Genomic DNA, 23,453 nt, shown 5'->3' with positions numbered 1-23,453 from the left:
ACATGGTATCTCGTAAGTGTATCCATATTTCTTTAGCACTAGGCAATTGTGGTTGCTTTCTCACAAAGTTTTCAAGCATGCCTGCATATTCTTTCCAATGAGGTGTTTCTGCTTTGTGCGATGTTTTGATGCTGGAGTGAACTCGTATGCTAATATGCAGTGGTTTATGGTCCGAGTCAGGTGACATGTTCCCAAATAGAAATCGTCTATGATTGAAGTTGCTTCATATCATATTACAGTACTACCATATGCATACTGTTCAACATTCTCCTCATGGTGAGGTATTGACAATTGGTCTTGGTATCCATGGCTGACTTGTCCCAGATTGAAGCAAGCTCAATATGTGCATCCTTCTCATATGGAGCCATTGAGTAGTCTGTCAATTCCACTTGCAATTTCCCAAATAAATTACCCATTTCCATCACCTGTCCCTCTTGTGCGAGTGTGTCAATATCTAGACATAAATCTCCAAAGAGATCAACATACCAAATACATTGTAATGAGGCGAATCATGGTGGGGTACCCATCTGTGTGTGGGATTGTGCAAGCTTCGTGTTCCCATGTCTTAGCATCTGGAACACATCTTTAGATGTGCCCCTTTTCTCCAAGGGCAACCACGGCAGTTTTACATCAATGTGTGTAATACCTCACGGGTCGTGAACCCATATGTCACAAGGCCCTATGTGGTGGGTTGTGAGGCTTTCCAGCCTCATATGCTTTATGTCTGTCTGCTTGCTGCTGAGGTGTTCTATCTTCTGTCATGAAGTATTGCGTGCCTTTAAGATAATATTTACGTTCTCTAGCATAGAGTGCTCTTTTTCATTCATCAATCATAGAGCAAACAATGGCTCGATTGTATTTGGGTCTGGGTTTCCCACCGGACGTGAATCAGTTACGTCTACATCATTCATGCCGAAGTGCTCAGCAATGAAACTGGTAACCTCTTTTGCGAGTGACATGGCTCCAGAATCCCTCTAATGACAATGCTTTTTACATGTTTCTGCGCTCTCGCATTTTGATACATTTACATTTTGCATCCTGCATTTTGTCTACGTTTGTGTCAGACATTTACATTCTCAACACCTTGGAGAAAACCAGCTTCAGCTACATCAACCTATGCCCTGGGCATTGTCCCTTTCAGCTGGGATAACTGTACTGCATTTTTATTCTGGTTTGCTTGTGTGGCTACCCATGTTTGTAGCTCACAATTATTGCATCCTTGGTCTTGAACTGTTCGCACGCACGTGCGAGCACACACACACACACATCCAAGGCATCCTTATTGCCGCCCTGGATTCCTCCGACGGAGCAGAGTAGGTGGCAACAGTAGTAGATCTCCGTAGGATTCTTGTTGGGATCCCGATTGGGTTTGTACAGAGCTTATATCATCCACGGTTGATGCATGATAATATTTTTGTTTGTAGTTTCAAATTGAATTAGATACAGAGATCTTTGTATAAATGGATTTTAAAGTGTGTGTGGGTGTGTGGATATGTATGTAGGAGAGCATATGCTATACTATAGTCTACACCCATCATTGGTTGCTAATGACTATGGGGATGTCATCATAGCTAATTCTTGCTATGTGATGGAGTTTATGGTTTCAACCTGGTAATTGACCATCATGAGGTTGGAAGTGCACTTGTTGTAGTGTTTTTAAAGGATGAGAAGTTGGGGGCATGTTTTTGGATTCATTTAGATACATGTTCCTTGCCGTATTAGTGGAATGCAAATTTCACTTTGTGAAGTTTTCTTCTATGCTACAGCTTTCCGGGTTGCATAAATTCTTTCAAAACTGAAGCTTACATGTCCAATTACAAGTCTGATGGCACTTTGAAGAAGTACAAGACCGAGTTAGTTGCCAAGAATTATGGTACAAGCTCTGTAAATATTGTACTACTTTCTCAATAAAGTGAAATTGTTTAACTCAATGTGAATAAGGAATTGGAACGATATCAAAGGTGAGGATTTAATTTTGATTTCAGTCAAACAAAGTTAACTTAGGTGAATTAGGTTAACTAGGTAAAGCCATCTTAGTCAATCTTTAGTAAGACTTAGAAACAAATATAAACTTGTTTGATTTCAGTTAATCCGAGTCAGACATGCTCAATTTAATCATACATAGTCATCTGATTATAGCTCATGTTCATAAATAATTGAAACCTTATGCAAAATCAGAACACTCAAATGAGTTAGTTTAAGGCTCAACCAGTTGAAACCCCCATTAACAATTCAAGAATTGGGGCAAAGGGGGACCGATTCAAGAGAGCCATTGTCCAATAATTTGTAGATATCATACATTCATTCACATCAGTCCAAGAGTCACCAATTTCAGTGTAGAAACGTTCTACAGAACAAAAGATTCTTTATCTTCCAGACTATGTATAAATTGAGGTATCTAATAGCATGAAATATATTTATGGTACTGTACAGCTATTTAAGTACAATTGAAAGCCATCTAACATAGGATATATTCTAGTCTCATGAAGGTATATATATTGCAGCCTTCCAGTTACAGGAGGGACACAAGGGAGTAACAATTCTGCGCATTTGGGTTTAGGAAGAAGGAAGAAGACAGTTTTGACATTTGAATTGAGCAGCAACTCTGAAGGCAGAGTATCTAAGATCAATGAGGAGCTAGAAACCTTAAAGGGTAGAAATTTGACATACGCTATGCAACGGAGAGCAGCCTTGTGAGAGATGAAAAGCAATGGTGGAAGAAGGGAATCACGTGTAGAGTCTGTCCGAGTATCAGCAACTCTTTATGGCTAGATGTTTATACTGTAATAAAGCCACATCAAAACTTTTACATGTCACAATTGATGTCAATTGCTCTATTCCTCTCAAGTTCAAGCAAGTGATTCCTCCACTGGTGCATTATCTGCTTAATATTAGATCCAAAATTGGCTGGTGGTGCTTCGAATCATGAATTTGTTTTCTTGTAAGCTTCCCAAACATCAGCAAAAACAGAGTGTTTGCATGATACATATGATGCCCTAAGTCAGAGGAAAAACCTGGATGTCTCTTCATTGCCATATATGTGCAGATCACCTCTTCACGATTCTTTTAGATACAAGTGGCTTTTGTAGAGCTTAGCAAGATTGCTACTGAAATAGTTCTACTTTTCTTGTATGGTTGTGGCCGCAGTGGATGGTCGATGAGACTGAACTACGTGTTGTGCATTACACACTTGGCCCACTAAAACCGTGGGATTGGTGGACAGCTTGGCTTTTGGATCCTGTCCGCTATTGGCAGGTACAATAAGGGATTTTTGTAAACCGTTTCTTCATGGTATATGTTGTGCAGATGAATAGTGCCTAGGGGTTTCAAAATCCATGCCAGACTTATTTTGCGGTTGCTCTTTAGCTCTGTGGCTCTGTTATCTTTACAATTGAGGAGATTTATATTTGTGATAGAAACTACAATTTCCAATGCAAGTGTTAGGATCTTGATTGTCTGCAAAAGTGGAATGGCAGGATGTTCGTATCACATTGGAAGATTCGTTGCCAGGAACAAGGGGTGGCCAGGATCCTCACACATTGAATTTTGTCCGGATCCTGATTGTGGCTCCCTTGCTATTTGTGCTTTTCCTTTGTCGACATTGTCTCTTCCAGGTATGTAGTGCTTTGAAATCCAGTGTTCTTTATCAACTGATGCATTGCACTTTTATAACCGACCTCTTCTCGTTTTAGTTTTCATGGGTACTTGTTATTGGAAGGTTGGTAGGGTTAATCTTTTAAAATGTGACATTTATTGTTTCAGTGTCTGCATATGCATGCTGCATGGAATGAGGAACTATGCCTTGATTCATTAAATCTTCCCTTCTCTGTTTGTTCCAGAGTCACAGGTCTCCTTTGTGGAATGGATCTTTTGTTGGCTTTGTAAGGCATCTGGTGTATAAGTACAGGACTGGGAACAGCTTGCCTTATTATTCATCTATGAGTGGATCTCCACCTCATGTCTCAAATTCACATGTAAGCATTTCAAACCTCTTGATCTAGAGTTCTAGTTTTGATAGGCAATTTTAACGCATGTTTTGATAGCCCAAGCATGGCTTTGTGGAAGAGAGACAGCACGAAAGATGCCAAGGCTGGAAAGCTAGTTGTGCAAAGGTTCTTTGTAATGGTGCTTTCCAGTATTAGGATACAGTTTCTCCGCCAATCCTCGATTTCCATAAAATTGTTTGATGGTGTTTCTAGTATTGGGGTTCTACCTTTTGGGGTGGGAAACCCTTAAAGGGCATCTCTGGGAGGCTGATATTGTTTCACTGCCAATCCTTGGTTTCCATGAAATTGTTTGAAGTCGGATTTTGAATGGAGAGAAACGGTTTGAGAATTGGTGCTAGGGGAGCTGTCCATGCCTGGCCGGAGCCTTCATTTTGTGTTTTTACCCTGCCCCTCCTGCCCTCCCTTGAGCTGTACAGTAATACAGGCCACCCATGGAGGATTAGCTTCTAGCTTTTCATGTCGGATTTTTGTGTCACGTAGTGCTGGGCTGATGGTTTCATTCAAATCGTTTGTTCAGGAAATGTTCCAAGCCCTTGAAACAGGGAATGATGGAAATGAAGAAGCTTAGAGAGGTTTGCCACAAATGCAAGCATTATGTGAAACTTCTGATGAGCTTCGGATAAAGGAAGGGACTAGCTAGATAATTATTGCAGGATGTATAGGAGCAGCAGCGATGCCGATGAGGATGTTCTCAAGTGATTAGGAAGCCTGTGCCGTCTTCCTACTTCCAACAGCAGTTGCAGAGATGGCTAAGCAGCCAATGATGATGCTTCATGCCCTGGAGATGTGCTGTTCGCAAGGCTGTACCTAGTGAGCTCTTTTGAAAATATTGGTTAAGGAGAGAGCTACCAGATTTGGGTTTCATTTTTGTTTGCATCCTCGCCTCACCTATTGAAGGCATGCTCATCCTTGGCAGAGCCTTGCTTTTCCCAAGTTTCAAGAAGAGGAGATTGCCAGGGGCATATTGAAGCCATGGATAGATAAACAAGTAAATAAATATGTATACAGTCTCTATGTGTTTGGGGGGGGAGAGAGAGAGAGAGAGAGAGAGAGAGAGAGAAAGAGATAGAGAGAGGTGTATTAACATCTGCGGGAGGCCTCGCAGGCCTATGGGACAAAGAGCACAAAAAAGAAGACTCATACAAGCGCTAATGGGCTGGAGCAAAAGGCGCGCTAGGGCCATTGCTGAGTACTAATCTATGCTGATCTATTGAGCCCAAGAGCTCTAGCATAATCACAATCAAATGCATACTGAAACTGAAACTGAAACTGAATCAATCTGAGAGCTTGGACTCATAAACCGAAGCTCGCCACAGTGGTGGTTCTCCGGTGAGCTGTGAAGATATCTCGGATTACCATCTGTTGAGCTATCTCATGTTGTGGCGGGGGACGCAGTCTCCTCGATCTCTGAACTTGTTGAGCTATGTCAATAGTGACCCCTCGTCCCTATCAGTAACCCCTGGGGAAAGCGGTGATAGGTCGGATCTCAATAGAATGTGTTTTGGGTGCTCTTTGTCTCGCGCGTGGTCTCAGCGTCCCTCTCTCGATGGCACCGTGTCGGCTCTCTCTGCTTATCCAAGCTGCCCTCATATCAGCTAGCTCCTCCTCTACTCCGTTGTGTCTTGGGGCTGACACAAATGTATAGAAGGTTGTGACGTGTCGTGCCCGGTTAGACTCTATATCTTATGGCCTAGTCGCCTCGTGCTGCTCTTTGATCTATCGTAGTAGTGCCCAGTGCAGACCTGGTCATGGAAGTGGACCAGTCATGAGAGTGGGACCCTCTTGGTAGAGACAATGGTAGTGCCCCTGGATCTCATCGTAGGCTGGGCTGGCACAAAGAAAATGCTTCTCTGTCTCAACCACCCCCAATGTCCATAACATGCAGATCTGCTGCTCTCTAGGTATACTTGCAGCTCTCCCCGCCTCAGTCCTTAGCTGATGGGATGAAACCCGCATTTGTCCAATGGTGATCCTTAGTGCATGTGAGACTCCTCTATCCTCGAGGTACCGGGGGTTTGATGATGAATCCCTCCTCCGATACTCTCAGGAAGTGGTCGCGATAGAATTGGATCTTGGTTGGGAGCTCCTCCCCCCCCCCCCAAGTCCGAGATGTATGGAGCTGGATGAGATCTAACCGTATGATACGGTTGATCTCATCTCGTGGGATCGACACAGGTGGGTGTCCTTGCTGTATTGAAAGAGGGGAAGTCTGTCCATCGGGATACCATGCCTGGCAAGCCATGCGGATATACGTGCATAGCCCTGCTCTCTGCTAGTTGTCTGGATGACTCTAGGGCCAACCTCGGTAGTCTCTTGTGAGGTAAGTATTAAACTTTGTGGATGAATGTCACATTCTGAAAGATGGCATCAACTTGGAGAGATGTCATGGCGAACTCTGTGTACTATCTCATGTTGGACTGAGGGCTTATTATTCGGAATCATCCTAGACCCCATAGTCACTTGCAAATCTCCTCCAGTGTGTCCTCGGGAGATCGCCCCCCCCAGAAGGGTGCTACATACATGGCAGTCGGCCACACTAAAGTGTTGAATAGCCAGCTCTTTGTCGGTGGATCCTGAAAATGTGCCTGGAAACACTGTCTCTCTATTCTAGCCAAAGCACTTTGCCCCTGTGTGAGTCGTGTCGTGGTTGCATGAGTCATCATGAAGATGGGTCCTGTGAAGACTGCTCCCAAGTATGTGTAGGGCTGCACTATCTCCATTGGCTCACCTCCAATAAGTGAAGCTATGTCGGTGAAGCATTGCGTGAGAGGTGTTGAAGATCATAACCTTGGTCAATCAGGTTGTTGGAAAGGTCACCTCCCCATCTATAAGCCCCCATATGAGGAGAGCATGGGGGGGGTGGACTTGGGTCCTGAGAGAAGGCCACATGGGAATCACTATGGCTGCCATGGGGGCAAAGATCAGAGAAAGAAAGAAGAACCTAGAGGAGCCATGGTGGCTGCAACAAACGAAGCTCATGGACGGAGAGTTGGTTATGTTTGGAGCAGCAAAAGGGGGCGAAGGTATCCCGGGGTGTAGGCATCTTGAAGGTGAACTGTTTGGCGGGTCTATGGGCAGGTGTACGACCTGCAGCAGGGCCTTGGAGATGGCGCAACAGGGTGGGGCAGATCAGCAGTGGGGTCGGCCACTTGGAGGGGCTGGTTGGGCTGGTTGGAGCCAGCCAACCAGGCCTTATATTGGCAGACAAAGGGGGCTGGGACCCTCCCTTGAAAGGAGGGCCAAAGGCCCTAGAAAAGAGAGCCCCATAGGGGCATTTATAGGCAGACCAGGGCAGGGCCTGGTTGGCCTGTTTGGGTCGGCCATAGGCAGCCTGCCTGGTCAGTATTTTTGCAGCAGCCCTTGGGGGCTATAAAAGGAGGGCCTCCAGGCCCTCATTCATCATCTTCTGGAGCAGCCACTCCACCAGCAGGGCTACCTTTGGGCCTATAGTCAGGAGGAGAAGGAGACCGTGAAGTTGCAGACCTAGCTCACAGGAGGCTGCCCACCTAGGCTGTATTCAGGCAGTAAGGTGGAGAAGAACATTCTGGACAGAAAGTCTACAAACGCTCGAGGTGGAGCGCGCGGGCTCGAGTCTAGAGATATCAGGCAGATAGTAGAAGTACCTTGTGGTTAGATGAGAGGACCACACCATTGGTGGGACTCTGGATCTATCTCTCTTTTGTATTGTGTCCATAGCTTTGGACGGAAATATACATTCTTTTGGTAGCTTCTATATCTGGCTGGTTCATTGTCTATTGATGAGTCTGCACATCTATGTGATCCACATTAAGTAAGAAGTTTGTGATTCCACTCCCCACACACACTATGTGAGCTCTTGGGCTATTCTATCAGTCTTACGTTGTGCGTACCCTCTGTTCGTCCATTTCTAACATGGTATCAGAGCCCAAGTAGGAGGCTCACAAGTGTGGGAGCCTGAAGATAGGGACCTTGCTGAAGGACTACCTTGATTCAGAAGCTCTTGGGAATCAACATCCACAACTGAAGGATAGTGCCCTTGCGAGAAGGAGGGTGACTCAGGTTCGGTTAGGTGCGTAAGGAGTTCAAGTCTACGGAAGGTTGAGTTTGTTCGACTTTGTTGTGTGGGTTAGTAGCGGAGATGTCGATCTTAGAAGCATCTTCAGCCCCAGCTCTCCCTTCCTCCTCCCCCAGATTTCTTTTTTCACGATTCCTAACTTTGGAGAGTCTGGGAAACAGAAGGTGGACTCCTGCAAGCTAGCCTTGATGGTACTGAGGAGGCTACCTCGGAGTTTCAAAAGCTTTGTTACGAATGTGACAGCAAGACAGAGGACCAAACCTCTGACTTTTGAGGAGTTGGGTCCATTACTGCTACAGAAAGGAGCTAGGGAGAAGCTCTACAACGATGACAAAGATGACAAGGCGTTGTTGGCAAAGGATTACGCTGGCAAAGGGAAGGGCAAGCCTAACGGTGCAAGTCCAAGAGAGATGACTCTGAGTACAACGACTCTTCTAAGTGGAATAAGAAGAAGAAGTGCTTCTATTGTGACACGCCAGGCCATTTTGTGAAGGATTGCAGAAAGAAGGTGAATCAGAAAAACAAGAGGGAGTCCGACTTAGATTCAGAGGGCAACACAAAAGCCAAAGCTAATGTGGTAATCGAAGAACTGTTCTTGGTGACATCTCCGTGTGTTAATGAGGTTAGATATGTCAACCTAGAAACCATAGTGATGACGTCTGACATTGAGATGTGGGTCGACAAGGAGTCAGAGACCTTTGTGAAGGTGAAGGGCAGCATGGAGTGCTTGGTATCGTCCAAGTGCGTGGCTGTTGATACAGACACGAGGGTGGATTCCATGGAGTGCCCTAGGGTTTCATGTTCAGATGGTTGCTGTACCTCAGAAGGGGACACTACAGGATACATAGGTTTTTGGTATGTGCCTCGATGAGGTGCATGGTTTGCTTTCAAAGCAAGCACACACCCAGTACGCCAATTTGGTATGTACTTGATGTTCTTAATTTGAGCCTTTATAGCATGCTGTGGAGAGAATCTGCTCTTCATTTGTCTCAGGTCATGCGAGATTGGAAGGAATTCGCCTTCTTCGAATCTCGGACAGAGATTGCTGGAAGATGATGGACAAGGTGTACTGAAGACAGAAGAGTACCTGCTTGAGAGCTTAGTGAGAGTTCGTGGTCGAGGTTATCCGGAGATATTTGTTGCGGACCTTGCCTAAGGAAGGACGGGTTGAGACAGACCCTCAAAGCATGGTGCTTAGAAGACTCCAGGTTGTTCACTCATTATGAGGGGAACAAGTGGAAGATCGTGGCAATTGGATTGCTCGAGCTCGAAGGCGGGAATGTGACTGAAGGTGGTGGTGTCAAGAGGCGCTACTAGAGATGGACTTATGTACCAGGATGATGTGCGGAAGCGGAGCCAGACTTGGTGGAGCAAGAGCCACTGGATGAAAAGCTAGGAAAAGATTTCGACATCGAAATGTTCCAGAGGACTACGACCAGGGAGTTACTGGAGCATCGTCATTGACGTGTTGGCATTGGGCTGAGATGTGTCGGTGAGAGGGGGTGTTGGAAAGGTCACCTCCCCATCTGTAAGCCCCCATATGAGGAGAGCATGGGGGGGGGTGGACCTGGGTCTTGAGAGAAGGCCACATGGGTAGCACTATGGCTGCCATGGGGGCAAAGATCAGAGAAAGAAAGATGAGAGGACCACACCATTGGTGGGACTCTGGATCTATCTCTCTTTTGTATTGTGTCCATAGCTTTGGACGGAAATATATATTCTTTTGGTAGCTTCTATATCTCATGGTTGTTAAGACACTTGTGTCTTATGATACGACACTTAAGACACGTTTCTTACCTTAAGACACCTTTAGACACTCTTGTTTTTCTTTTTTTGGGCTGGGGTGTAACAACAAACATTGACTTAACCATGCTATCATTGATGGCGACTTTGGATCAGCATTGGTAGTGACCTTACAGATTCGGATTAGGATGAATCTTGAGAGTTGAAAGTTTCATGTTATATGTATCGAGATGTAGATTTCATTCATGTCACATGTGATTGATTGACCTTTGTCATGATACTTATGTTTATTGATCTATGATGATTGGTATATAATCCATGTAGCCCTCTAGGCTCTTGTTAAGTTGTTTGTCTGGATTAAAAAAAATCAAGATTCAATTGTCAATTTAAACCTTTAAAGTTGTGTCATGACTTGCAAGCTTGAGCCGTGAGTCTAAACTTTACCTTTGAAGTCCTGAGTACATTGTACAAGTGCTTTGTTTAAGTGTACCTTATTGTACTTTTAGAATCTAGTTGCTAGCTATGCTAGCAAGTTGTACACTTGTATTCTCATACATATATTAAGTAAATATTTATTTAATGTGTCTTACGTTTCTTATTTTTAAGACACTTTAGACACTTTAGACACTCATGTCTAAAGCGTATCTAACGTGTCGTGTCTTAATGTGTCTTACAACCATGCTATATCTGGCTGGTTCATTGTCTATTGATGAGTCTGCACATCTATGTGATGCACATTAAGTTAAGAAGTTTGTGATTCCACTCCCCACGCACACTGTGTGAGCTCTTGGGCTACTCTATTAGTCTTCCGCTGTGCGTACCCTCTGTTGGTCCATTTCCAACACATGGCTCTCTCTCTACAAAAACCTCTAGAGTCTCCAAATGCCTTTGCAATCCCTGAGTTGAAGATGATACGAGGACAATGTCATCAGCATATAGCAATATCTGTATCATGAGATTAGCCAACAGTAATCCCTCGCCCCCTAGGCGGTCTATGAAAGATGTGATCTCATCAATGTAGAGTTTGAAAAGAGTCGGTGAGAGGGGGCATCCCTGTTTCACCCCTATCGTGCTCTCAACCCCATTTGATAAACCACCTGGGGCACGAACTCTCTCTTTGAGGGACTCATATAGGCTCATCACACACCAACTCAGAGTCTCTGGGATCTGCATCTCTTGTAGTCTCTTGATCATGCGAGATCGTGAGACGGTGTCGAAAGCATTCCGAAAGTCTACAAAGCAAGCGTAGACTTTCTGGTGTATGGACTTGGCATCTTCAATGATAGCCCTCATAGTGAAGATGTGATCTAGAGTGGAATGCTGCCTCCGAAATCCTACCTGCCGTAGTGCCTGCTGCCCTCGTGCCTCTGTATGACTGCTGATCTCCCTCTCTAGTACCGGGAGAGAGAGATTACCGTCTTTGAAAGGCCTCAAGGCCTATGAGACGAAAAAATACATCCAAAGTCGATCCAGGTACAAGCTGAAGGGGGTGCACGAGGCAGCTTTTGTGGAGTGCAAAAAGCAGCTCTAATTTTATTACCAAACAAAGCTATGTTCTAGTCCTATCATAGGATGACTTAATTAGTTTAAGATAGAGTCTTTAGGCTCAGATTTTGAATTTCCTAATCACCACTTTCCCTCCTGGTAAACAGCCCATTTGCCTTTTTTCTTGGCTTCCTTCGATTTGGTAGGTTCAATGGCTCAATGGTTCTTTATTTGAGCTGGGCTAGGGTGAGCTCCTTAGATGTCCAGATCTTTGTGGCTTTCAGCTTATTGGTTTGCCTAATTATCTTCATCCTTGCTGCCTTGTCTTTAAAGATTACTTGTGCTTGTGCCCCCTTTTGAAGGATACACCGGGATGTATTGTGTAGTAACGCTTGAACGATTTCCTGCTTGCCATTTCTTTCCATGTTGTGAACTTGATATATCCTCCCTGAGGTATTTTTGCATTTCATATCCATCCATTGGATTAATTTCCTGTTTGTAAATCTGTAATTTCATTCTCAGGTCTTGCCATAGTTTTGCATTTTCCGTGTTACTAAATTCGTGATTCACTTATATCTTTTGGTATATCAGCAGCCTTTATGCCCCATAATTCCATCCATTTCTTTCCTTCTCTCTGCCTCCAGTGGTCTTTGTAGCATTCATTGATTTGTGTAGTATCTTGCTTGTATCCATCTTCTCAAACTTGTTGAGGTCGACCATGTATAATGCTTCCCCTTCGAGAGGTGTCATACCAGTCTTTGCCAATATTATGGGATAGGGTGTCTGTACCTTGACCCCTAGTTCTCCTATGAGAAAGCGTATGCGTAATGTTTCTATTCTTTTCCAATACGTTCTAGAGAACCCAGATGCTCAGATTGGGCATCCATAGAGGATCACTATTTGCACAAGCATGGTGTATAGAAACTTTCTCATTTCCTAGTTCCATAGTGTGCCTTACTGCACTTATTTTGGAAACTGTATAGAGCTTTCAAACCTCCCAAAATTCTCCTTACATGCATGCATTCCACTTGTAGTTACCTTCATATTTGAGCCCTAAAAATTTGTTGGTGGTGACTGTTTCCAAAGGCTAAGCATGCTAGGTGCTATGTAATGAGATACACAAGCATAATAGACACATATTGATTAACAATGCCTAGATGTGCTCAACAATTGCACCATTAGTGCAAGTAACGTAATGTCCATCTATAATGGCCATGCATGTCATGGATGCATCTTCAAACTCATGAGAAATCCCCTTGCTCCGATGTGCAACAATATGATTTGTAATCATGTCTCGGTGATGAGAACATGCCGATACAAGAATCATACAATAGGGCCACTTGGATTGTGTTAATAGTTGCTAGATCAAGTGCGACCAATATGCATAAGAAATCCAGTCCAATTCTGTGCGACTTAAACCTTTGCTTCTATTAGTAGTCTTTTGTAGAATCTCATCAATATCGTCGTCATGGGAGATGATGAAGAATATGAGTGTTATTTTTTTCCATGCGAATAGTTCTGCTGTCTTTCATCACCATGCTAGAGAAGGGACATGGCACTTGTTGAGGTCATCGCTGCCACATGGCAGCCTACGATTGCTCTGGGACAGCTCGTGTTGTTGCTGATGGCTGCATCTTGCTAGCTGACTGCGTGGTAGTTGTTGACATGGCTGCCTGTGTGGTAGGCCACGTGGCTGCATATGTGGACTGTTGCTGAGCTGGTTGCTTGCGTGGTAGTCTAGCATGGCCACGGGTTGTGGATGTCGGTGACATCCCCTTCTACGGAAACTCGAACTAGGGTAGAGAAAAAGCCGCCTTGTACATTGCAAGGAGGTCTAGATAGTCTATGAAGAAATGTTCCTCCACCCATGTACTTCGTGGGAGTCCCTGTGCTTGAACTTGATTGCATACAAGCATTGTCGATTGCTTGTTCCTCGTTTGAAATGATGAAGTAAAATTTGCTTCGGTTCAACGATCTCAGCCTCATCAACAACTTTAGGCTGCTCCACATCTGGTACTGTGGTTAGTGCTGGACCCACATATGGTTTGAGCCATGACACATGAAATACTGGATGCATGGTCCATGTTGAAGGTAATTGCAACTTCATGGCCAGATCATTCACCACCTTGATGATTGGAAAGGGTCCAAAACTCCGATGAGAAAGCTTCTGGCACTTCCTTCTAATCTTCTTGAGATGTTTCTTCATGATCCGAAAATAGACCCATTGCCCTTCCTTGTAACTCATGCCTGTGCTTGTTCTTTCGTTCAGTAGGTCTCCTAGGCTTTGGCAATGCGGTCCTTTACTGACTCCATGATCTGCTCATAGGTCTCTGTGATACGATCGGATTTGTATACCTTCTCAGATGTCCTAGTGAGAAGGGACTCGAGCTTCTTACCGAAAGCTGCTTCATAGGGAGTCCGACCCATGCTGGAAGAATGGGTGTCGTTCAAGATCCCTTGAACTAGGGGTAAGTATTGTTCCGAGCGGGACTCGTTATCCGCAACATAGCATTTTATAATATTGAACGATAACTGGTTGTAAACTTTTGTCTCGCCATTTGACTGCGGATGAAAATTGTTGGAGAAATTGAGCTTGGTACCAAATTTGTCGAACAGGGCTCTCTAAAAATGACTGGTTAACTTGCAATCCTTGTCGGATACAATGATACAGGGCATGCCACACATCGAATACCACCAAGTGAGAAATAGACGAGCTGTGCCTTGTGTGTAGATGGTGCCTTTGCATGGAATTAGTATGACAAACTTGCTAAGCCTATCCTTTATGGTCATTGGTCAGGCACATGGTGTTCCTGGTGCCAATACCTAGTGGAAGGTCTATGACAAAATCCGTGCTAATTTGCTCAAAGGGTTGATTTGGTATCTTAAGGGGATGGAGTATCTTCCCATGGGATACCTTAACTTGTTGGCACACCCGACAATGAGATACATACTGATGAAGATGACTGCGTAAATGAGTCCATAAAAACTTGCGCTCTATCTTCTTGAGAGTGCATGCGACTCCTCTGTCTCCGCTTGCTAGAGAATCGTGCATATCATGGAGTATGGTAGCACGGTATGAGGGCAACACACAAAGTCGTCCTTTGAAGAATAATGGTCATGTATAGATTAATCACTAGGGCCTTTGTCAAGCATGATTTTGTACCATGGTGTTTGGAAATCCGGATCCGTATGGTACTGGTTGCGCATCTCCTCGATAGAAGACTCTTGTACTATGGGAATACAGGTGAGTATTCCTCCTCTTTTGCTAAGAGCATCTGCCACAACATTCTTTGATCCGAGCTGATACTCGATCATGCCGCCAAACTGCTAAAAAGGTTTGGCTCCATATGGTTTGGCGATTAGACCACTGAGCGGTGGGCATGATCTGAAGCCACCCCAAGGCCTGACGATATGTGCGAATTGTGAAATCCTGACCATAAAGAAAATGCTTCCTTGTCTTGAGGGCATGGATGATTGCACATAACTCCTTGTCATAGACTGAGTATCTGGTCTCTGTTGGAAGCAACTTGGGTCCCTCGAATGCGATGGGGTTATCGTTTTGTTCTCGAATTGCTCCAATAGCATAGTTGCTGGCATTGGTCCGTACATCGAAGGGTTGATCCCATTGTGCCAATGCTAGGCACGGTGCTGTAATGACTGCCTCCTCCAACATGGTATCAGAGCCACTCATGTTCCATCATTTGTGATAGAGTGCAAGACTTTGATTTGTCCACTACCCTCCCCCCCTTCCCCCTTCAGGCTAACTACAAGCTCCCTGCTCCTGTGCGTGCTGCTCTCTTCTCCACCTTTGCCCCCCCCTATCCTCCTTGCTTTCACCTTCTTTCCTCCTACTTCTTCGCTCGCCTCTTCCCCTCTTGGTTTCACCCTTTCTATACTGCCTTTTGCCTATTTCAGCCTTGCCAATAGCTTAGTTTTTTGGCCGGTTGGAGTAAAGGTGATAGGTTGTTTTGTGGCTTTTACTCATTGTAAAAAATGGTGATGGTAATTGCGATCTTTGCCAAATCCTTGATATGCTTCCGCTAGGCTTGGCAAATGCCCATAAACATCCGAATCTCTTATGCTGTTGCAGGCACCTCCCACTCCACAATATCCTTCACCTTGGCTGCGTCCAGGTGAACATCTGTCGAAGTGATGATGTATCCCGAGTAATGTACCTCCTCCAAGAAAAAACTGCTTTTCTTGGTGTTGATGTACAACTTGTTGTCCTTCAGAAGTTGAGGAACCTGCTGAACGTGCTACACATGTTGTGTTGGATGCTTCGAGAAAATCAAAATGTCGTCGAGAAACACAAAGATACTCTTACCGATCAACGGTTTGAAGATTGGAGCATCATACAATTGAAGGATGCGGGTGCCCTGTGAGACCAAAGGCCATCACCATGAACTCATGTTGGGCTTTCTCTGTGTGGAATGCCGTCTTTTGAATATCTGGCTCATGAATCTGGATCTGATGGTATCCAACTCTTCATATCAATTTTTGAGAACATCTTGGCTCCGTTCACACTCTCCAAGATGTAGTCGATCCTCGGCACAAGGAACCTGCTCTTGATGGGCAGCTTGTTCAATGCGCGGTAATCCACACATCTGAGCTGAGTTGTCCTTCTTGATGATGAGGATCGGAGCTGCGTATGGTGAGTTACTGGGGCGGATGAAGCCACTGCATAACAACTCCTCTAATTGCTCTACCCAAGCTTCTCCTCCTTAGTAAGGATGCTTGCTGGGAGATGATGATCCAGGCAAAAGCTCAATACAATGGTCCTCTGGCTGACTTGGTGGTAAGGCTAGAGGCAAGCTCGATGTGAGGAAAATGTCATGGTACTATTGAAGCAAAGCCTCTTGCTCGGGGGTCCTGGCTGGCCCTTTTGTGTTGGTCGCTTTAACATAGACAATGTATGCCTCTTCTACCTTGCGAATCTTGCGTGCCATCTGGATTGCGGAAATCAAAGGGCGAGGTAAAGTGTCTTTTAGCCAACCGATGAACTTATCCCGTGTTGTGGAATTTTGAGGTCCAAACCCTAGTTCTGATAGTCTGTTCGAACTTCGAACTGGTGCTACCATTGGGCTCCCAAGATGATGTCTGTTGCTTGAGTTGGCGCTACCCTGAAAGGTATCTGCCCATCCTCCTATCTTGAGAGTGGCTGTTGATGCCAACTTGTTGCTCTCTGCTTGCTGTCCCATGGATGCCCCATTCAGGGTGATGGTATTTGACGGGGTGAGAGTCAACCGGGCTCGTAGAGCGGCTTTGGTAGAAATGATGTCCTTGGAACTCTCTGAATCTGCGAGAATGAGGATTATTTGGCCGTTGATCTGTTTGTAGAATTGGGACATTGTGGGAAATTGATGAGAGTCACCCTTTTGCTGATCTTCTTCGATCTCCTCTATAACCATTGACGCTGTCTTGGTTGGAGTAAAGCTATAGAAGAACCACTTGACGTTGATCCATCTGCTTGCTACTTCTTAAAATGTGGGCAATCCTTCTTTTTGTGCTCCTTCTCATGGCAAAAGAAGCGGCTGTTTTCTTTGGCATAGGTTGCTTGGGTGGCTGCGTCCAAGGACCCTCCATAGCCGTTGCTGGCTTTCGCTGGCCAGTTCTTCTTCTGTTGCCTTGTGCTAGCCTTTTTCTGTCCATCTATGGTGGTGGAATCCAGGGGGCTTCTAACTGTTGACCTTTGGGTCCTTGACCCTTGTGCATAAGCTCAAAGTTTTGAGCTAGCTCATATGCACACTCATTATCCCGTGGCTGAAAACTACGGATGTACCATTGGATATCCAATCACAGCCCATGAAGGAATTTGCTCAACTTCTGATTGTCCTCCTACTGGAACTATACGAACACCTGCGTGAATTTATTGGCATAATGGTTCATTGACTTGGTGTCCCCCTTGGTGTAGCTCATAGAATTGACTCTGGAGCCTGTCCAGGTACTGAGGTGGCAGGAAACGTGATCAAAGATCTTTCACGAATTTCGTCTAGTTGTAAAAAGGTGTCTCCTTGTCTCATCATAGTGGTCATTCTGCCACTTGAGTCACCAAGTGACCGCCTCGCTTGGGATGCACCGTTCGTTGTCCTTCGTAGGCATCACTGAAAAATAACTTTCAAACTGATTGAGCCACGAAGACAATAGTAAGGGTTATTGCTTAACATCGTACCGTGTGAAGTTGAGCTTCCTCGGAAAGGAAGGCTTGGCTGGAGGTGAAAGTCTCTCCTTTTCTCCCCTCGTTGGTCGGAGTAGAGAAATGAGAAGCTGCCGGTCTCGTTCTTTCTTCTCTTCTCGAGCGGTACGTTCTCGGAGCTCCTCGCACTCTTGGAGTTCCTTGGTTCCCGAGCCTCTAGATTGCGTTCATCTTTGGCTTCCTGACCTGCCCGTGCGGCTTCTCGAGCTTCTCGATCGTGTTCTTCTTTTGCTTCTCGAGCCTCACGATCGCGTTCTTCTTTTGCCTCCTGAGCTAGCCTTTCGTGCTCTTTGGCAGCTTGCTCACGATCTTCCCGCGTCTCTTGAAGCTGGGTCATGGGGGTGAAGAGAGCCTTGGACTGTCGTTGCTGCATCTGCATCATAGCCTGCAACATGGCTGTCATGGCAGGCATGGAAGTGTGTGCAGGATTCTATGGTGGGGGTGGTGGAGGCACTGAACCCTTATCTCCCCCTGTGTTGGACTGCTCACTGGTGCTCATGGTATCCTTACCGGATCTTGTCTAGGGTAAGGATCTTGTGTGGACCATAAAACAATAGAGCTGCCTCTAAACTAACCCTCCCTATCATAGGAAAAATTCTGAAGCTCTGGTACCAATGTAGCGGGAGATAGATTGACTCACTCTCTCTCCTGCTTAACACTAACTGAAAATTGATAGATGATGCACTCAATACAAAGTGATGCTGTGAATGTGAGTGAGAGAATCAGAGGGAGAGAATATAGTGGGCCTTCGAAGAGGAATATATAACTGAAAGGTATGAATGCCCAAAGGGACTGAATACAAATGTATGTAGGGGCTGAAACCGTCACTGCAAAACTGGAAAGAAAGTAGACTACCTAGAGGAGGTGAATCCTCACTAGATCCCTGAAGAGGCCGAGGCTACCCTGCTGGGTTGCTGTAGGGAGGCCTAGGTGCTGCTTCACTGAAGGCTGGAAGGCCTGTAGGAAGGGGCCAGCTTCAAACGTGGGAAATTGTGCCCAATTTGGTACGAGGGCTGCCAGCTGGCTCCCTTGGAAATTGGTGGCTGCATGGGGGCTGGAGTTCTTGTTGTGATAAGTGGTGCCATGGTTCATGCATGGCCGTCCACATGTCTCCATAGGCTGCCATGTGTCCTTTTCTACCTCATGGGCTGCCATGTGTCCAGTGACATAGGTCATGGTCGCCGTGTCAGCATGCCATCTGTCACATGCTGAAATTATGAACTAAGGTTATTTTGACCACTCTTTATTTGCCTGACTAATAAATTCAGTTTGGGTGACCAATACTAGGCGGATTTTACTTGTGTTTTCACCCTTAAGCTCCTGGCAATCAGCTCTATTCAAAGGGCTAGTCTGGGGTTAGTTTGAGTTTGGTTGACCTTCTCACATTTTGTTTGTTGTCTTGTCTTGTATCTCTTTGACTCTTTCATGTTCACATGCATTCTCTTTAATAGTTGCTGGGCCGGTATGCATTCTATGCATTTTATTGGTCCCATATTTGGTTACTTGGGTGGTGTGTGGTCTTTACATTTTTCATAAAAGATATGTCTCAGCTTGTGGGACACTAATGCCCATAAGCCCTTCAAGGGGGGTCCACCGTCAAGTGCTAGACCCTAGCCAACTAGTGCCTAAATGAACAGTAGGAAAACATAAACATCCTATTTCAAAGAACTTGAAATTTCGGAAAATAAAGATTTGCAAAAAGTCAATTATCAAGGAAGTGGACATGTATTTTGTGAAGAGAAGTGACAGGTGCAAAATTTGCCTCATGCCAACTTTTATAAAGATTTAGAGACACTTGATTTTATGACCGAATTGGCTCCTTACTCATGTAAAATACCTTCATCTTGGAATGCTCCCATGTGGTATCTGAAAAAGTCCATAGATTTTCTAGTCTACTGTGATGTCAAGATATTGTGTCGGACTCAATAAAATATCCAGTAAGCTCTCTCATGTCAGATTGAGGAAAAGAATGTGGTTCTGTAAACGACAAGTTTCGTGGTTAGTGATCAAGTAATGCTATGAATAGCTATGCTGTGTGTGCTTGGTCTTTTGTGAAGCAAGGAAGCTCATGAGGCTAAGCTTGTGGATAAACATGCGCTTGGAATTGATATCAATTTAGGCTTCTTAATAGAGTTTGTAGCTATTTGTAACTGATATCTATAATGAAAATTTCTTTTTTGTGTTGGATCCAATTGGATGGTGAAGTATGGAAATGGGACTTCAGGGACGTCAGGGAGCAATAAAATGCCATCATTTCTTGGAAGTCTATCTGTGGGCGCTTGCTTCTTAATTGCAGGAATATCCTTTGGAATAGCTGTATTCCTAATACCAAGACAGGTATATCTCTTTCCAAGCACTTATGGATCCTTTTTGTTTTGTTTTTGGGGTGGTGGGTGCTTCTGATAGAGCTTGCCATGAACTGATAAACCTCTACCTTTCCTACGTCTGCTAGTTTCTTCATTGCAAAGAGCTTTATTTTCTGATGACATCTTGCTCTTGTATGTGTAACACAATTTTGACTTTAAGCAGCAGTGAATTTCTTTGCATACACACACGTGCCCCCCGCCCCCCCTAAATTTCCTCTTCCCTCTTCCCTGCCCCCCTGCGTCTCTTCCCCAAAGAAGAAAAAAAGAACCTGCGTGAAGTGTATTCTTACCTTTGCTGCAACATGAAATGCTAACCTTTGCTTGTGCAATCCTACAGTTGTATTCTTCCAGCAGTAAAATTGGAATCTAACTTTTAGGATCATAAAAGCTGCTGCAATTCTTTGATAGCCCAGAAAATACTCAGCTGACTAACGCTGAGTGTATCTTGTATTATTTTGTCAAACTGTACGAGTGTATCCCGGATTGAGGTATGCGGATTGCTTTGTTATGCACATCACAAATGTTGAGAGTATGTTCATTTCCAGTAGCAATATTACAGCTTCCTATTATAGTTTCTCTACACACTGACTAACTTCTATAGCATGCCTAAAAATTGTCTGAACAGATTGACTTGGCCTCATCAGAGAAGTAAGTACTAGAATGTTAGGTCAATTTCTTGCTGTCAATTTTGTGCACAAGGAGATGAAAAACACAAGAAAGGAATTCTGGGTGGTAACATGTGATGTGTCCTAAGAAAATCATGATTTTAAATTTACTTGTTACAGTTCAATTTGATCCTGATGTGGTTTCTGTGGAGTGTGTGTAGGCTTCTCTAAGTTTTGGGGTCTTGTGTTTTTTGTTCTTTTTCCAAGAAAAGAACAACTATTAATGTTTGAGAAAACCAAACAATAAAATCCTTAAGGCGCTGATCGTGGAAAACAGAGAGAAAGCTGGCTGTCAACCAGCCTGTTGTCAGAGAACCCAGCTCACTGCCTAGGGAATCTCTGAAACAGGGGAACAACCAGGGTGGGGGACAATCCATCCAGCTGAATACATAAAAGACTCCTGCAGGCCAAGCCTTGCAGAAATGCACTCGCCTATCAGTGGTCACCGTAGACCCTGATGTCCTGGGCTCCCATATGGCAAGCATGGTTTAGATGATGTCTGCCAAATGTTGACGAGAGTAACCGCCGGTGATCCCCCTCCCATCACCAAGCTGCAGCAACGAGCGACTAGGTGTTCCACGCATTGATGCTGGACATTGTCTCCCAAAAACTGTCCTCTGGGGAAGAAATGGGGCGTTGTTGAGAAGGGGAATTCACATCCTGTACCTCGATTCGGAAGGCCCTTTGCGCTTGGATCCTGTAAGCTGGGGTCATTGTGTCAATGGAGGAGCCATGGCTCCCCTTCGTCAACCAGGCTGCTATACCCCAGGGGCCAGGTAAAGTCCCGCTGCATCCTCCGCATTGGAGCCATCATCTAAAGGGTTCCTTGCCAAATTCTCTGTGTCGTAGGGTAGATGCAAAGATATGCGAGATCGTCTCAAGGTCTCCATCCATGCGGCGTGGCAACCTCTGATCATGCTCTAGCCAAGGGCCGATGGGTGTTTGACCCCCATGGGCCACCATCTACAAGAGGTAAGTAATCTTCTGTGGCCAAGGGCTAGCCACAGGTGCGACCAAAAGCTTGAATGACCTCCTGGGGCACCAGCTGGCTCAATCCAATGTCACACTCTCAAAGGGGTCTAGGCAGCCGCCTCTAACGACAACTAACGTGTATTGTGTATGAGAAAAAGGGCACCTCCACACCTCTCTCTGAGTGCCCTACTCTAGATGGCCGAAGCGACTCGCCTAGATTCCACTGTACCTCACAAAAGGGCCGTCCTTGCCACAACCAGAGGTGCCACCGTGACTTATTTTGGGTGGTAGCATGTGATGTGTCCTAAGAAAATCATGATTTTAAATTTACTTGTTAGAGTTCACTTGGATTTTGATGTGGTTTCTGTGGAGTGTGTGTAGGCTTCTCTAAGTTTTGGGTTCTTGTTTTTGTTTGTTTGTTCATTTTCCAAGAAAAGATTAACTATTATGTTTGAGAAAACCAAACCATAAAAATTCGTAAGGCACTGATCGTGGGAAACAAAGAGAAAACTGGCTGTCAACGAGCTTGTTGTCAGAGAACCCAGCTCATTGCATAGGGAATCTCTGAAATAGGGGCCAACAACCAGGGTGGGGGACTATCCATCCAGCTGAATGCATAAAAGACTCTTGCAAGCCAAGCCTTGCAGAAGGCCTCTCAGTGGTCACCGTAGATCTTGATGTCCTAGGCTCCGATATGGCAAGCATTTTTAGATGATGTTCTGCCAAATCTTGACAAGAGTAACTGCTGGGGGGACTTGGTGATACCCCCTCCCATCGCCAAGCTGCATCAATGAGCGATCAGATGCTCCAAGTAATGATGTTGGACACCGTCTCCCAAACACTGTCCTCTGTGGAAGAATAGGATGCTACTGAGAAGGGGGAGTGACATCTTTTACCTCGATCCGGAAGTCCCTTTGCGCCTGGATCTTGTAAGTTGGGGTGATTGTGTCAATGAGGAGCCATGGCTCCCCTTCGTCAACCAGGTTGCTATACCCTAGGTGAAGTCTCGCTGCATCCTCTGCCTTCGAGCCACCATCCGAAGGGCTCCTTGCCAAATCCTCTGTGTTGTAAGGCAGCTGCAAAGATATGCAAGATCGTCTCAGGGTTTCCATCCATGCGGCGTGGTAACCTCTGATCATGCTCTATGCGGGGGCCGATGGGTGTCTGACCCCCATGGGCAACCATCTACAAGAAGTAAGTAATCTTCTGTGGCCAGCGGCTCGCCCACAAGTGTGACTGAAAGCTTGAATGACCTCCTGGGGCACGAGCTGCTGGCTCAATCCAATGTCACACTCTCAAAGGGGTCTAGGCGGTCACCTCCAACTGGAGGTGATGCCTATGTGTATCGTGTACGAGAAAAAGGGCACCTTCACACCTCTCTCTGAGTGCCCTACTCTAGATGGCCAAAACGAATCGCCTAGATTCCACTATACCTCAGAAAGGGGCCGTCCTTGCCACAACCAAAGGCACCACCGTGTGAACTGAGAAAGCTAGGCTGCCACATGGGCAGCACATAGACTGCCATGTGGGCAGCACCCAGAAAGATATCTGGTTGTCTGAAAGAGCTTGGAACAGAGTCGGAACAGCAGCAGTGCTTGGAACCCTGCCAGAAGTTGCTGCAATGCCATGTGGTATGATCTTGAGGATGTTCAGCAAGAGTACAACCTGATACAAGGTCTGGAACAGAACGGGGTGCATCTGTGAGCCTGCGTGGGAACTTTGGACTAAGTGACGCATGAAGAAAGAAGCGCTGCGTGGCCAAGATAAGGCCGCGATTGCAGGTTCCTATGTACAGATCTGTACTGGATCCTGGGGCAGGGCTGAGCCAGGACAAAACAGGCTGGGCCAAACAGGCTGAAAGAGGTCCAACGTGAGGGTGCCAGGAGCATGTAGGCAACTGTTAGGCGTGGAGAATGGACCAGGGAAAGGCAAAAACAAGACCTGGGAGGTGTCAGTGGGCCAGTGGCA

At 45.4% G+C, this 23,453-nt stretch overlaps 1 protein-coding gene across 2 annotated transcripts in view; it reads left to right on the top strand.

The window, feature by feature from the left end:
- The window catches only part of PGSIP6 (plant glycogenin-like starch initiation protein 6), a 45,534-nt gene that overhangs the window by 8,189 nt on the left and 13,892 nt on the right, over positions 1-23,453 (top strand). For both annotated transcript variants that reach the window (XM_087378469.1, XM_087378468.1), the window contains exons 5-8: positions 3,148-3,255; positions 3,477-3,614; positions 3,840-3,974; positions 19,688-19,819. In XM_087378469.1, coding sequence (XP_087234595.1) covers positions 3,148-3,255; positions 3,477-3,614; positions 3,840-3,974; positions 19,688-19,819 — 513 coding nt within the window. The remainder of the gene's footprint in view (positions 1-3,147; positions 3,256-3,476; positions 3,615-3,839; positions 3,975-19,687; positions 19,820-23,453) is intronic.

Source organism: Dipteris shenzhenensis, chromosome 8 (assembly GCF_047967505.1).
Source record: "Dipteris shenzhenensis isolate YYH24624 ecotype China chromosome 8, Dip_SZ_1.0, whole genome shotgun sequence".
Classification (NCBI taxonomy): Eukaryota; Viridiplantae; Streptophyta; class Polypodiopsida; order Gleicheniales; family Dipteridaceae; genus Dipteris; species Dipteris shenzhenensis.
The sequence above is the reverse complement of the archived record's forward strand: the minus strand, read 5'-3'. Positions and strand labels throughout refer to the sequence as shown.